This window comes from Ciconia boyciana, chromosome 1 (assembly GCF_034638445.1).
Source record: "Ciconia boyciana chromosome 1, ASM3463844v1, whole genome shotgun sequence".
In the NCBI taxonomy this organism is placed as follows: domain Eukaryota; kingdom Metazoa; phylum Chordata; class Aves; order Ciconiiformes; family Ciconiidae; genus Ciconia; species Ciconia boyciana.
The window spans coordinates 87,706,001-87,721,426 of NC_132934.1; the positions used below are offsets into that span (position 1 = coordinate 87,706,001).

At 40.4% G+C, this 15,426-nt stretch overlaps 1 protein-coding gene across 1 annotated transcript in view; it reads right to left on the minus strand.

Moving 5' to 3' along the window:
* The window catches only part of LOC140647041 (protein FAM162A-like), a 20,979-nt gene extending 5,555 nt beyond the window's left edge, over positions 1–15,424 (minus strand). Inside the window, exons 1-4 of the mRNA XM_072851434.1 lie at positions 15,156–15,424; positions 13,841–13,966; positions 11,360–11,468; positions 8,365–8,455 (exon numbers count right to left, since the gene is read on the minus strand). Of these exons, the coding sequence (XP_072707535.1) occupies positions 8,365–8,455; positions 11,360–11,468; positions 13,841–13,966; positions 15,156–15,171 (342 nt within the window). The 5' untranslated portion in view covers positions 15,172–15,424. The remainder of the gene's footprint in view (positions 1–8,364; positions 8,456–11,359; positions 11,469–13,840; positions 13,967–15,155) is intronic.
* Positions 15,425–15,426: the final 2 nt, after the last annotated feature.

The window sequence follows — 15,426 nt, forward strand, 5'->3', positions numbered from 1 at the left end:
GCATAGAGGACAGGGTCAGACAAAACTGTCGGGGAGACCCTCCCGTTGAGCCATGAGGTTCGGAAAAGATCCCCTTGCTTTCTAAACTCCTTCTCAGAGAGGAGTCTAGGTGCGGCTAGATCCAGTCCTAGTCCCAGACTTGGTCAAGGGTTTATGTCTAAAGGATTATATGTGCGCAATCAATCCTTCATATCACTTAGCTAAGATTTCAAAGTTTAGCATGCTATTAGTCACTTACCGAGGATCTGTTACGGCAAGGAATCTCTCAGCCTCGAGGACTAACCTTGAGAGGCATCCCTGCTCAAGAGGAGATCCTGGCATGCAGCCCACTGCCATGCAGGAGAGCTCAAAGGGCTCTTGGGCTGCTCGTTATTTATGGGGGATAAGCTGATTGACCCATAGTCAGATGTGCACACCAACCACACAGGTTAGTCTATTCGGTGGGCGCATTGTTATCTGTCTCCTGAAGCCCCTTTGAGCCGATGCAGCCATGGTGACCAGGTGCATCCATTAACAATCACCACTGGTGGTTATCACCTGAGCAGGGCTGCAGGAGATAAAGGTCGGGGGCGGGGGAAGCACACTGTTGCAAGGTGGAGAGTCTTAACTAGACCCCTGGTAATAGTCTGGCTTCTAAACTGTTGTCACATCCTTATTTGAAAACAAGTAAGGATAAAATAATCTCTCCTTTGTTAAAACAAAATTTGCCTAATCTATCTAAGGAAAATAGTTAGGTACATCTATGCATGTGTGTTTAGTAGTTTTTAAAGGTTTTGGGGTGTCTTATCACCGGTTTAGATCAGCCCCCGTTCTTCTGAGAACAGATTGGAATTGCTTTGTGAGTTGGAAAGGTGAGGTGGGAAGGCAGGGAGAGGGAAATTAATGCTATGAGCCATTATTATTGCACCTTCATTTCTTGTAGGTGATTCTTTAGAATTACAAAAACCCCTTAACTCTGCATAGAAAAAGAGTTGTGACTGTGTGGGTAGAAGCTTCTTTTCTCAGGATTCTTGCATCAGGAAGAAAACACAGTGTCAACGAAATCACCAAAATACAGGTAGATTTAAAAGAACCCAGCTTAAAGCAGCTGCCTTAGGACATGTCACAGACAAGGCTAGAAGCATGTTGATGCGTTACTCAAGTCCAGGGAAAAAAATGTGAGAAGCAGCTTCTCAAAAGTGAAAGCTATAATTCATTTAAGAATCCTTCAGGCCCCATTGAGAGTAATTGAGCGGCCTTCGAACTCCGAGCACATACATGCCGTACAGTGAAACACTAACTGCCCTAAGTGCATACCCAATTTAATCTATACTGGCAGTTATAAAAATGAGATTAAAAAAACAGTGTTTCAGATTCTGAGCAGGAGATAACTATCCTGGTAATTATGAGATATTGCAAATCATGTCCATCACGAGGCTTAGATTTTTGGAACTGCAGAAGGAGGCCCATTAGAGGAAAGTTGTGAAGCAAAGGACATTGGAGAATGTTTACAACATGCTTGGTCAGAGATCTCGAGGCCACTGTTTCTGGAAGTAAAATTGGCAATTGCAGGCATAATTGCAATGATTATCTCCTGTTGAAAGGAAAGTCTCATCACAGATGTGTAACAAATTCCAGAAAGGCTCTAATTCTTTAGTTTCTGGTCTCAACCTAGAGAATATCACGTTAGATACAAGGTGTGATGAAACCTCCTTTCAGCTCCAGAGCTGATACATCCGCTTTTCTTGGAAATCTCCTTCTCTGAGGTATTACTTCAGACAACTCCTACTCAATCAATGTCAAAATCTTTGTAAACTTTTGAGCTGAAAAACACTTTAAAATAATTTCTGACGTTGGAAAATGCTGTTTGGTAAAGTGTTTCTTGAAGATGGTCATATGCTAAAATGGAGAATAAAAGCCTAGTCTGTTTTCACTAGCTGTGAGGACAAAGAATAATTCCCATCTGGGAAGAATATCTCATTTAACTAAATTCATGGATGAACCTATTTAATCTGTGAGTTGCAGCTTTTTTTTTTTCTTTCTCTAAATTAATTTCACGTTGTGACGAATTAAAACATTACTTGTTGAGAATTGGTCTTCCTTACAGAAGGAATTCTGAAATACTAGATGCAGCTCTGAACTAAATAATTGATTTTCCTTTCTCCCCAGTCCCTCCAAAGTGCTCAATAGTTCCTACTAGAGGTCATACGTAGCCTGTTGCCAGATCTATTCCAGTCTGTATGATACTATTTGAATTTTGAACATGCACAATCTTTAGCCAGAAATCGGACAAGAAATAATTTTAGTACATGGTAATTTTTTTTCCTGAAAGTTAAATGTCTGCCTGGCAATAGTAAACCGCATACTATAAAGTGAAGAAGCTTGATTCAAATAAATAAGAAGGATATAGAATGTTTCCAAGAGACAGGCAACCCTCTTGGATGGCCAGCGCACAGGGATACCATGTATTTAAAAAAAAAATAATTAAAAAACCAAACACCAAAAAGCTGACACATCAAAAGTGAGGGCCAGATTTGCTGAAGGACTGAGCATTACAATTCAGTTCAATTTCAAAGTGAATTTGAAAATTTGGATTTCAATTAAAATTAAATTTCAGTTTTCTGAAAGACTTGCAGTTACAAGTCAAGATGGAGTTCAGTTCCAACAAATGCAAGTGGATGCAGTTGGACAAAAATTTCAGTGTTAGTTTAATGTATTAAAGGATGGACTCTGGATTACCTATTATGCAGAAAAGAACTTTGAAGATACCACCTTAGGTCCTAGTAGTGGCAACCTAAAACCAATGTGTTATTCTTTATCCTAAATTTCCTCTACTAAGGTGTGGTTTGTTTGTTTGTTTCTTTTGTATTCAGGTAATTCTGAATTGTTCAGCCCTGCAGAGTTTACTGCACTTGCTAAGCAGCCCAGAAGAATCTATCAAAACGGAAGCATGCTGGACAATATCTAATTGTTGTGTTGTGTCAGGTAGTGACAACACTTAATTGCCCGTCAAGCAGTAGGAAACATAAAAACATAGTGACTGATAATCTGCTTCTGTCTTGAGCCAGTCTCTTTCAATGAAGTGCCTTATGAGAGGCTGCAATTCATTATGGTGTTTTAATCTGTTCTACTTGGGTAAAGATAGCCAGCTTCACTGTAGAGAAGAAAGTAAACAAGGTGGCCATAGCCTTTTATACAATAGAATAAGAAATATAAATAAACAGAAATAGAAATAAGTAGAATTATAAATAAGAGCACTCGCCCAAGAGATGCGAGATCTGGATTAAATTCCTTCTGAAAAGGTTCAAATGCACATTTCTCCACTCTGAGAAGAGTAATTTTACCCAGCAGACTTTGCATTGAAGCAAAGAGTTCAAAATGGGTTGAGCCAGAAGGAAAACAATAACAATCTTTTGTGATTCTCCCACTTGCTGCCCTCCCATTGCTAGTTCCCTTTGTTCTGCAATTCTACTACTATTTTACAAGTTTAAATTGAAACATTTTAAGGTAACTTTTTTTTTTGCATTAAGAAGCCTCAAAGTATGTTACTGCCTGTCAGCTAAGATGTGTTGGCTTAGTTGCATGCTATCATGCCCTGAGAAGTTGGTTTTAAGAAGACACTTTCTAAGGAAATAAATCCAATGTAAAAGTTTTCTTTTGGGGAGAGGATTTAAGAAGTGATAATGAGATTTTTGACTCGTTCTTTGCAGGAATAGTAAAATACTAATGCCCTCACATATCCTACCCTAGATCTGTACTGGCTCTTTCGGTAGAGAATACTTAACATGCCTCAATGCACTGTTCTTATAAGGGCTTCCACCTCAACAACACCCTTCTATAGCACTACCTGGACTCACATAAAACGTAAGTGTAGACTGCCAAGTCCCTTTTCTCCTCTCCAGCTGATCAGGACTGAAGTTCACTAGTGAAAACACACATGCCCTCACTCTCTAGATCCACAAGCACACATGCACATTCACAGATCTCGTGAGTATCAGTGTGGGCTCTCTACCCATCTACTGTCCATGCCTGGATCCTGAGCTCTCTTAACTCACTGTACTTATCTAGTACAGTGAGTTAAGAGACTACTTAACTCACTGTACTACTGGTGAGTAGTACTCACGGCTGTTATACTGCTTGAACAGTATAACAGCTATAACAGAGCTGGACTATAGCTCTGCTATAATAGAGCTGGACTACTCACGGGCTAGTCCAGCTTGATTCTCACTAGCAAACAGACGCACACGTTTCTCTCGACCATCCCCACAATTGCAGATCAGCGCAGGCCCTCTGTCCATGCCTGGATCCTGGGCCTCCTACTTGCCACCTAGTCCAGCTTGAAGCTTGCCAGCAAATTATGTATACTGTGCTTCTCCACTCCCACCACCACATTTGGGGAAAATGTAAATCCCCCTACCCCACGGAGCTGGTGCCCAGGCACATGGGTCCTGTGACCTGCAGTCCCACTCCAGCTGAGGTGCTGAGACCCTCACTCAACTTCACCCCAGTCCCCTGAGTAGCTGGCATCCAGGCAATGGGCACTATGAACTGTGAACGTGCCCCAGGGCTGCTGCTGTGCCCCTCACCTGCTCCAGTTGCAGGAGCCCCTTCACCCAAGGTCTGACACCAATTGCTGGCCCTGAATTCACCCTTTCTGGGCACCCCAGAAACACATTCCCTAGTCTATGGCCCCTCCAGCTACTGATGCTGAGACCCCTACCCGCTCCAGTTGCTGGCCCCACAGACACAGGGGTTTCTCCTGAGGTCTGAGTTAGTTCCTGGCCCAAATTTACTCACACTGGTTTCAGTTGCTAGCACCTAATCTTTACAGCACTCACACGGGCTAGAGAGGGAGGTTACGTGGTAAGATAGTTAAGAAAAGATTCATTATTAAGTTTTGCAGAGTCACACTTGTCCCTGTGTTATCAGTTACAAAGTCCAGGCTGGCTCTCTGCAAAGTTGTGCCTGTAGTTTCTTAACGGCCCATTCATTAGTGACTGGAGACTTTCTCTCTTTGTGATCGTCTCTCTTATCTCTTGTCTATCAGGTTTGTGTCACCGTGTGTTTTATTTATTATTTCCTGTTATTTGTATCTCCCTTTGAGCTGAAAAGGTCATCGATCTGATAACCTTAAAGAAGCAGATGCTCTTGTGTTCCATGTACCCTTACAGTGTGTTGCTTTTGTATATTTTTAAAAATTAAGTGGTTTTTCCTAGTAGAATATGTCGGGGGGAAAATGCATCCTGTATTCTGAAGATATTTTATCTTTTGTCCTTTTTTTAAATAGCTGGCTCCTGTTTATGACCTACCACTTCCAGCATTCATGTTCAAAAATTTCAGTTAAGGACTTTTTGCCAAATATTCTTTGCAAAGTACAAATCTAATATAGCATGGCGTGATGGAAGTGTAAGTGGTTTTCCTTGAGGGCCCCAGATTGCTGTACTAGAAGTGCAGATTCTGTGGTAAAGGAGACAGTGTTTGTGACACTTTTGGTACAACTGATACGTGGTATGGATTTACAAAGTAGATGCAGTGTGCCTTCCCAGACAAACAGGAAGGGTAAAAGAAATATCAAACAGTTGTGGTTTTGTTTTTTGTTTTTTGTTTTTTTCACAGGGTAACCATCCACACCGTGAACTGACTATAGCTTTTTGCTGTATGTAATCTGCTAGTTTTCTTGTATGGAGCTCCTTGAGAAGGATCTCTCTGGCTTTCTTTGAATTTGCCTTTACCAGTTCTGTGATGACTTATATTTGTAAAACAGTAGTTTAAAAATGTAATCCTAAACTCTTGCTGCTTTGAATGATCCTTATGAAAGTGTTTCAGATCCTTGTCATACACGTGTAACTAAACTGGTTTCATTTGTGTCTTATTGCAAAAGGCTCTTACCAGAGGAAGTTACTGGAAACTTTGAGCTGCTGACTAAATACTCATTTGACTTACGTAAGTCTGGTGAGCTAAGCAGTTAACCATGCTACTGAGCCATCCGTTGCTTTGTCCTTTCACCAGGAAAGAATATATTGGTGCTTGCTTGTTTTGAGGAGTTCTTACAATACATTCTCCTTTTTGCTCTGTTGTCTCACCCAGTGGAAATGTCGTATGACACACAGGCTCAAGAAGTTTTTTTTCTCTGTTTAGGGGATCTTAATGACTTAGTGGTTTACTGACTTAATAGCTGAGTGGTTCACTACCTGGAAAAATAAGGGAAGTATGGCATTCTTTTGCTGTCAAGGTATGACTAAGTAACACATTAGATATGGCAGTCACTTCCATCTGACCATGTTTTGAATTCTTTTGGGATAAGCACAGACCCCAGTGATATCTAGGGTTTGAATGTAAAGCTGAAAACTGATTTTTGCCCCTTGATAAGTTAACGTTTCATTGTTTAATGTGTTGTGCTGAGCATAGACGTTAACTAGCTCAGGAAAAGGAAGTTATTTCTAATTTTTATTATAACCCTGACATGTTATTCCTTTTTGCAGACAGTCATAGATGCCCATATCTTTCCAGCTCTTATAAATATTTTGCAAACGGCTGAGTTTCAGACAAGGAAGGAAGCTGCTTGGGCAATCACAAATGCAACATCTGGAGGCTCTGCTGAACAGATCAAGTACGAAATAGTTCAAATCTTTCAATGCAATTGAGTGAATTAGTGTTTGTGCAAGAAATCAAACTAATAACCTAGAAACTGGAAAACCTTTCTGTGTGCTTCCAGTGTTTGTGTCCAGAGAGACAACGTCTTTGTACTGAGTTGTGAATAAGCCATTCATTCCTTTAGGGAGAAATCACATAAGTATTTCAGCTGTAATACTTATTTCATTAATTGAACCATTGCTTTTATGTGAAAAAACTAAATGCAACTTTTAAACTAATTTCTTAGTGGTCACTGCAGAGTGTAACAAAGTGCATTAGCAGTCTGGAGAAGAATAGCTCAGCCCCTCAGACAAGGGCATCGTGTGCATTGTTTTTTGTGTTTAACTTATACCGGTACATTATGCTTATATGCAATTTTGTATAAAATACAATCATAAAATTACAAATGAATTCATATAGTTTATATTACTATAAAATAGTTATAAGTTATAGTTACAGAATTATAAATGTATGTTACAAAATTATTATTTCATATCTGTAGATGTATATAATTTCTCCAGTTTCTCCAGTCGAGTTGATACTTTTATCTGATTGTTTTGGTTCTTAGACCTTCATGCTAAGTGCCTGAATGTCTACACTGGTTATAATTTTGCAGAAAATTTACTGGGCTCCATGTGGTGTTTTTCAGGTATTTAGTAGAACTGGGATGCATCAAACCACTCTTCAACCTCCTTACAGTAATGGACTCAAAGACTGTGCAAGTAGCACTGAATGGGCTGGAGAACATCCTGAGGCTTGGAAAGCAGGAATCCAAATGCAGTAGCACTGGCACTAATCCCTACTGCGCTCTTATTGAAGACGCATATGGTATGAGCAAAACATCTGTGGAAGTCAGGGGTTAAAGCAATGATCAGAAACCCATTAGAGTTTCAGTAGGCCAAATTCTCTTAATTTCCCCATCACTATTATCTGAAAATTAACTGTTCTTTGACAAGTCTCCATTTACCAATGTACTCCATACTTACATTATCTTTGTATGTAGACTGAAGACAATGTGTGCAGATCTTATTTTCTTAATTTCTTTTGACCCTGAAGGAGACTTCTGGGTGTCATTCAGCCTCAGTATCTTCCCTCCACAGCAGATAAAAGTTCAGGTGCACTGCTCTCTCGCTCAGGTTTCAAACCCTTCCTTTCCCCCTCTGCTGCTCTGTAGAATTATGGCAGCAGCAGCAATTTCCTTGTTTGCCTTTGCTGTGCTGACATTCTGACATGTACTAGCATCATTTCATCCCAGTTCTGAGCTACTGCTGCTCTTAAGGTTAGTTTCCTTGTTGACTGGGAAGTACTTACTAAGAAAAATAAAAATCAGTTATCAAGAGTGGTATAGAAGAGGATAGTATCACTGAACATGGTTTCTTGAACCATGGTTCCCTTCGTGGTTACCTTGACTTCCAGGGAAGTTATATGAGAACAGGATGGTTTTCTTGCCTTGTTCTAGGTTTTAACTTCCCTTTTCATGTCAGTGTTGCAGAAATGTCTATAGAGTATCAGAGAATTGTTTCCTCTAGTCTTCATACATAGTAAAAGGAGCAGACAAGAAAGCCACTACAATTCCCAATACTAGGGATTTACTAGAGTCGCTCTGAACTATCAAAGATAGTTTAGCTTCCTGTATTATTTTCATTTGTTTCTGACTACAAGGCCTGAATTTTCCCACCTGCATAATGTCTGCCCAAAAACTGGTTGCATGAGTTTAACTGCATTGTATATACACGATACACACATGATACACATGACTACGCATCCCAATATTGTCAAGGCCATCATTACATAGCTGAACTTAACACGCAGTGTGGTCTTTGCTGCTCTGATTGTTTCGATCCTCAAGAAATAATAATAAAAGAACAGACTCATTATCAGAGACCCAAATAAACCATTTGGCTAATTGTTTGATTTCTCCTGGCATGCTATCTATGTAATCTGGTATAATGCTAACTGTACTTGGCTCTTTTCACAAAAAGGTTTTACAAGAATGGAAAGGCTGATCCCCAGCTACCTTGGGACGTACTTGGTCACAAAGGAGTTCCTCTCAAAGTTGGAAACAAACCCAACATTTTTAACTTTTGTTCATTTAATTGTTAAGAAACAATGCTGCCTTTCTAGACCACTTGACTGCAACGCAGAGGAGGAAGGCTGCAGTATTTAACATGTACGTTCACTATGGGGAGAACAGGAAAAGGAGAGGGATGCATTTACTAATAATCCTCTGCTACAGGATTTGATAGTGCTATAGATTACACACTGGCTCCTGAATGTAATAGTCCTCAGAAATTCTGAATAGGACTTGGTAAAAGACCGGTGGTTACCACTTCCCTCCTGCTAGAGTAAGTAGTCTTACGGTAATCTGTTTTCCTAAGAAACTAAGGAGGCATGGATGCTTGTAAGCTTTCCAACATCAGCTTTGGACAGAGGACTCCTTTAAATCTGGTTTTGTTTTGTTTTGTTTTGGGGTTTTTGGTGTTTGGTTTTTTTTATTTATTTCAGGGGGTTTATCTAGCCACACCAGTAGCTATACCGCGCTCCTTTGGGAAACCTGTTGCCTAGCCTACTGTTATCTTTTAAAAACCAGAAAGCTTCCACAAGAAGAGTATCACTGTATCCTTCCAGCTGTACATGTGATGAGTTAAAACAAAAAGTAATTTATTGTAAGTTGGGTTAAACTCTGAAGATCATTCTACCCAAATGACATCCCAGTTACAGCAAATTTAAAGTTCTTATTACAGATACCAATGCAAGAAGGGCCAATGAAGCATAATGCTTTTAGATGTGCTTTCCACAATAACCAAAGACCTATATCCTATATATTTAACTCTCCTTGCCAAATTTAGAGCAGCTGACTCCCTTCTCAAGGAGATCTAATAGTCTCACTGATTAAATTTGGCATATTATAAAGTTACAGATGACCAGAAAAGCATCAACATCATGTGATGAAAGAATAAATGCATCAAACTAGGTAATTATACCCCCAAACTAACATGGATAGTGGATTTAATGGAACTGGGAAATTATCACTGTATGCAAACATGAGTGAATATGGAATCTTTTACCACATTTTGACCATTATACTTGGAGGAAAAAAGATACTGAAGGGTCCACCACAGTTTAACATGGTAAATCACACAGGGCCTGAGAACTGAAGAGAGTTTTGTTCTTGTTTTTGAAGAGGAGGGCAAGAGTGATTTGATCACAGTTTCAGAGTATTGATCTGAGTACAAGATTTCTGATCATAGGGAACACGTCCATCTACCATGAAGCTCATAGTTAAATTTTGCTTCCAGGTTACTTGTTTTTGCTGCAATTAAGTTGCAATTAAGCTGAAATGCACAGAAGTAGGATTTAAAAACTTTATTAGTTAATTTTAGAAGTACCTTGGTCGTGTTAGAATATACGAGAGGAAAAGGTAGTTATCTGAATGCAATTTGCATTTTAAATCAATTCAGTGGCTAAGATTAACATTTGTTTAATAAATTAGTTACTTCTGATCACCACATCTTGCAAGATTACTGAGTTATATCACAAACCCTTACAACCCACTCTTAATTCAGCTTAGAACAAGAAAACAAGCTTTTGTGCTTTTATAGTTCTCAATTGTCTTCTCAGCTTTGGCTGAACTATTTGCCTAATTAAAAACAAGAATTCCCTACGCACTTGCAAAAATGGTCAGCTTTTATCAGAAGTTGATTTGTCCTTTCAATAAACCATTGAAATGACTTCAATCACTCTGCTAACTCTGTTTTCTTAAACCCACGTTTGGTATGCAAAAATATATGAACTGACATAATTTAATAACTTTTAATAATTTATGCCTTTATGTATTTCAAATGTAATTTTAAGAAAAATTATTCCATACAAAATTGAAGAATTTTTAACAATATTTATCCATTGTGATACATTAGGAAAAAACTTAGATACATGGGTGGATTTTCAATTCCCATACTGTGCATCCAAACAAATAGAGTATCTTTAGAGGGCAGCTACATAGTTTGCTCACCCAAGTAGTACAAGATTTACTGTACCTTTTTAATTTAAATAAATACATATATTTAAAAGCATTACAAGCATGTTTTAAAAGTTAACCATACTACCACCAGGAATGTTTTTAAACTAATATTGCCTTTTGTTGTTGTTGTTAAGTTTGGATCTTCATTTTAGATAGGCAAACTGGAACATCTAGTTTTATTTTCTACTTTTCACACAGGGCAAAGCGTTGGCATTTGGACTCTGAAATTTTGACTATATATATTTTTTGTTAGGGAGCCTTTCCACTGTTTGTTAATTTAAATTCCAAGAGTAAAGAAAGCTGGCCCATGCCCTCTAGACATTCATTACTAAATATTTTAAATGAGTTTTAGTTATTTTATAGCTGTATCATTAAGTTTCACACAATGGGAGACTGGCATATAAAGAAAAACACTAGAAAAAGCTCACACTAGTATTTGCAAAAAGCTTTTTTTGATTGGGAGAGAAGAGTAAAAATTAACTGATTTTTTTATGTTTTTCTAATGAAACAACTGATAGATGCTGGTCATCCCCTCAGAAAAAAATCAAAAGGGATGTATTATCTCAGCAATACAGAATTGCTCAGGTCATCTCATCTACAAGACAATACAGCAAACAGCAGTGTAAGATTTTTCAGCTGTGAAAACTCATTCCATTTAAGAACAGTTATTCTGTGTAGACTTATTGCTGTGTAGACAATGCCTACAGCTTCAAAACTGGCACTTACGAGACAGTTTCTGGTATATCCTCTGTTTTTTTGAAATGGCCTGCCCACAACAAAAATCTTTTCTCCCAGTCTGTAGGCTTGTGTCCAGGCACCCTCAAAGGAGACCGACCTAAAAAACAAAACAAACAAACAAACAAACAACACCAAACACACACACACACAGACAAACAAAACCACCAAAACCAACAGTCAGAGAAGATGAATTGCCACAGCTGTAATGAAACCAGTTAGGGTGAGCAATGCGGAATTTTAAGTACGATTGCTAGAGTTGGTTAGGGAACAAAAAGTGTATCACAGTCAGATTAACAAACCTGTAAATATGGATTAAACTGAAGCCATATAAAGAAAGGCAAATCAACCTCTGTATCTGTAGCTCTAAATTTGCGGAACCTGCTCCAGCATTTAAGCTTCCTAAGCTGCTGTGATATTATAGTATTCCTATTACATTTAAATTAGTTTAAAAAATAAAATAAATCAAATGGAACTGCTACAGAAAAGCCCATATGCCACACCATTGCATCACAGAATGTTAACTTTTCCAGGGAGTGTAAGATTTTATCTTATCTAGAAGTATAAACAAACAGATGACCATAGGCAAAGATTAGACCCTTAATTTTCAGCTCAGTCTTTCAACTCCATATAAAAAAGTAATCAGAGTGTAATATGGGAAGGTTTCCACACATAACATACCATTAAAATCTAACAAACAAAGTGCAAAGGTAGACAGCTTTCCCACCCCCCACCTCCTTTTTAAAACAAAACAAAACACAACACAACATCACACCAACCCAACAATGGGAGGTATCCTGTATGGCTCTGTGCTGCCTCGTGGAATTACGAATTATCTAGGAAGTAGGGTGGATAGACAGTTTGCTGACAACACTAAGTTACTCAGAAACATAAAGAAGAGGGCTAAGCGTGAAGAGCCACAGTGCTTCAGAATCCTGAGTCAATGAGATGGGCCAGTGAAACCCCATGTATATAAACAGGAAGCAACTCCAGTTCACATGCAGAAGACAGGCTCTAACCTAACCATTATTGCTGAGAAGTAAGTCTCTGGGGTTTCGTAGAGTTTTTGGCAAAATGTTCACTAATAGTCAGAAAGGGAAACAGTGTTATCAGCAATCATCATAGCAAACACAGACCAACACAAAAGCGTTACTATGCCATTGCATAAAACCATGACTCCAGCATTTTGAAAAACATGTGAAATACTGATCCCTCATCTCAGAAACAGCTGAAATAGAAGGGGTAGAGAGAAAATTGGTAAGGACGACCACAGGTATGGAATGGCCACCATATAAGAAACAATATCATAGACTGAGACCTTTGGCCTGGAAAAGCAGTAACTGGAGCTCCCTTCAGCACAACAGAGGGCACCAGAATTGTAAGTGACATTCGTTGGGAGCATGGGTTATAATGAACAGATCCTGTTTTGGAAGGGGTATTGAATAAAGGAACATCAGATTGAAAATAGCGCGCACCAGGTTCAAAAACAAATACAAGACTGTACTTGTTTTCTCACAGCATGTTTCAGCTGAGGAATTCCTTCGCAGAAGATGTGGATTCTAAAAATACATCCAGCTTCAAGAGACTGGGCAAATTTATGAAAGAAAAATCCAGGGAAGACCATTAAACACAAAGATGCCACCTCTGGGATAGCAGTCTAGGGAGAAACACTATGTTTGCCCTGTTTCTACACTCTTCCTTATATCCTTGCTATTGGCCAACATTCCTATTAGCCTTCACAAAAATGTAAGGGACCTCCTTTACCGGCCACTACAGGAGACATGACGCTGTTAAGGAGACCTTTGGTCTTACCCAGTACAGCTGCATTATGTTTTTAACACAGAAGTATGCAAAATGTTTCACATCTGTATGCTCCTTTTGATCTAGCATTAGTAGGCCATGAAGGGAACCTGTTAAACAGGGATTCTGATTAGAGCATCATAACTGTCCCACGTATAGTTAAAAAATGCTTCATGGCCTGAGCTTTACCTGAACAACTCCACCCTTAAACATGAACTAAGCCCAACGATTCAGACTGACTCTCTCCTGCAGGGCACGTTCAATTTTGTGAACAGCTGGAGCTGGCTGTGCTATGAAAAACTGAAAAAGTATTTTAGCTCATACGACATTCCTAAACATCGATAGTTTACATTGGAGTTGAACAGTCAGTTCTAGAGCATGGCTGAAGAGCCTCAACGTAGGACTGCACGTCAGATAAGATACTAGTGACCTGGTACAAAACAAAAACTGTGTTATTGTCACAAGAAGAAATATTGACCCCCTGGCTCTGCTAAAACCCAAGATTTTATTGCTAAATTTAATGCTCAGTTTTTCAGTCTAAAGGTCAGAATTCCCTCTCACAAAATCAGGGGTATTAGCATCTATGTCAGCTAAATTCCTGTTCAGATGATTGCAGCCTGGATATCTAAGTATTTTGTGAAACATAGCAGGATCATTATTGAAAACTCTTACTTCTTGGCTGAAGTTTACTTTCTTCCCGCGGTTTAATGCAAAGCCTTCTGCTTATCTTCAGATCCATTCCTTTAGTCATCCTCAGAACTGAGGGAATATTTCTTCCCAGCAGCTTAACAGCCCTATCTGGAATAGAAAGCAGAGGAAGCAAAGGGGCCAAATCTAATTCAGAATAGTAGAAAGTGAGAATACTAGCTTTTAAATGGAAGTTTTGTTGGGTTTTTTTTTTTAAGACAAGAGAAAAAAGAAAGAAAAACAATAGGTACAAATCTAATACTATGCAAGAAACACCAGATTTAGGTTGTAACAGAGTCTACCAAAGAAATTAAAGCTTGACTCTACAAGCTATGACTTGAGCTTGCCCATTACCCTTATGCAGAAAAATGGGAACACAAGACGACAGCCTACAAGCAATTTCTAATACACAATGCACATCACAATTTCAAGGAACTGATCTATTCATATGCTTCAGGTATACTTTGGACAGTGCTATTTCAAGGACTGCACACCAGCATTCTACCAATCTTGTCACATCCCAAAGGCAAGTCACAGTCTTGACAGAGTCAAGAAAAAAGCAGAGTCTTGCAGTACTGAGATGCTGACTTTGCAGCGTATTAGAAAAGGCCAGGGCACCTTATATATGAAAACATACTCTCCAGAAAGAGCTTCTAATTCATTAATTAATATAATGAAAAAATTCTGAGGGGAAAAAAAAAAAACCAACTTTGAACGGCAAAAGGGCGCTTTAAAAAATATAAATGGAGTTCTTTTTTTCTTCTTTATGCTGTCTGAAAATGTCTCTCCTATGAGGAACAGCTGCCCTTTATTTTCTAGGCATAATATGTTCCAGCTCCGAAAAAAAAAAATTACGTTTATAAGCGACACCCTCCCCCCCCCCCGAAACCAAACCCTTTTCGAGATCTTCGGAGAAGGCAAGAAAAAAAGGCACAAATCCATTCCTTTCATTTTTTTTCAAGTCAGCTTGGAGGCCGCCAGGCTTCAAGCGTTGATGCCCATCAAACACGGACGCTATCGCTTCACTTCGCCCCTGCCGCACCGCCCGGAGCTGGGCCGGGGCCGCCCGGGGGATCCCCGCTCCGCACTCCCCACCGCGCGGGGCCCGGCACCTCCGGGAGCCCGCCGGGCCGCCTCGGGGCTGACAACGCCACTTCGCCCGCTGCCTTACGGGGGAGAGGGCAAACTCGCGGGCAGCCCCGGCAGAGGTCGGTCAGCTCCCCCCACCCCCGGCCTCGGGGCACGCACGCACGCACGCACGCACGCACTCACTCACTCACGCACGCACTCACTCACTCACCGGCGCGGCCCCACATGGCGCGGCCTCCCGCCCCGGCGGCGCTGCCTCGGCCCTGCCGGGCGCCCCTCAATGTCACCGCTGGGCCGGCGCCCCGCCCCGGCCGCGGGATTGGAGAGGCGGGGCGGATGGCCCGGGCCGCGGCCGCCGCCGGGGCCGGGCCCGCCACGCTGTCACCCGCGCCCGCCTCTGGGGGGGGGCCGCCGGAGCCCTCCCCACAGCTGGAAGCGGCGAGGACGCCCCACGCCGCCGGCGGCGATGCCCAGACGGGGGC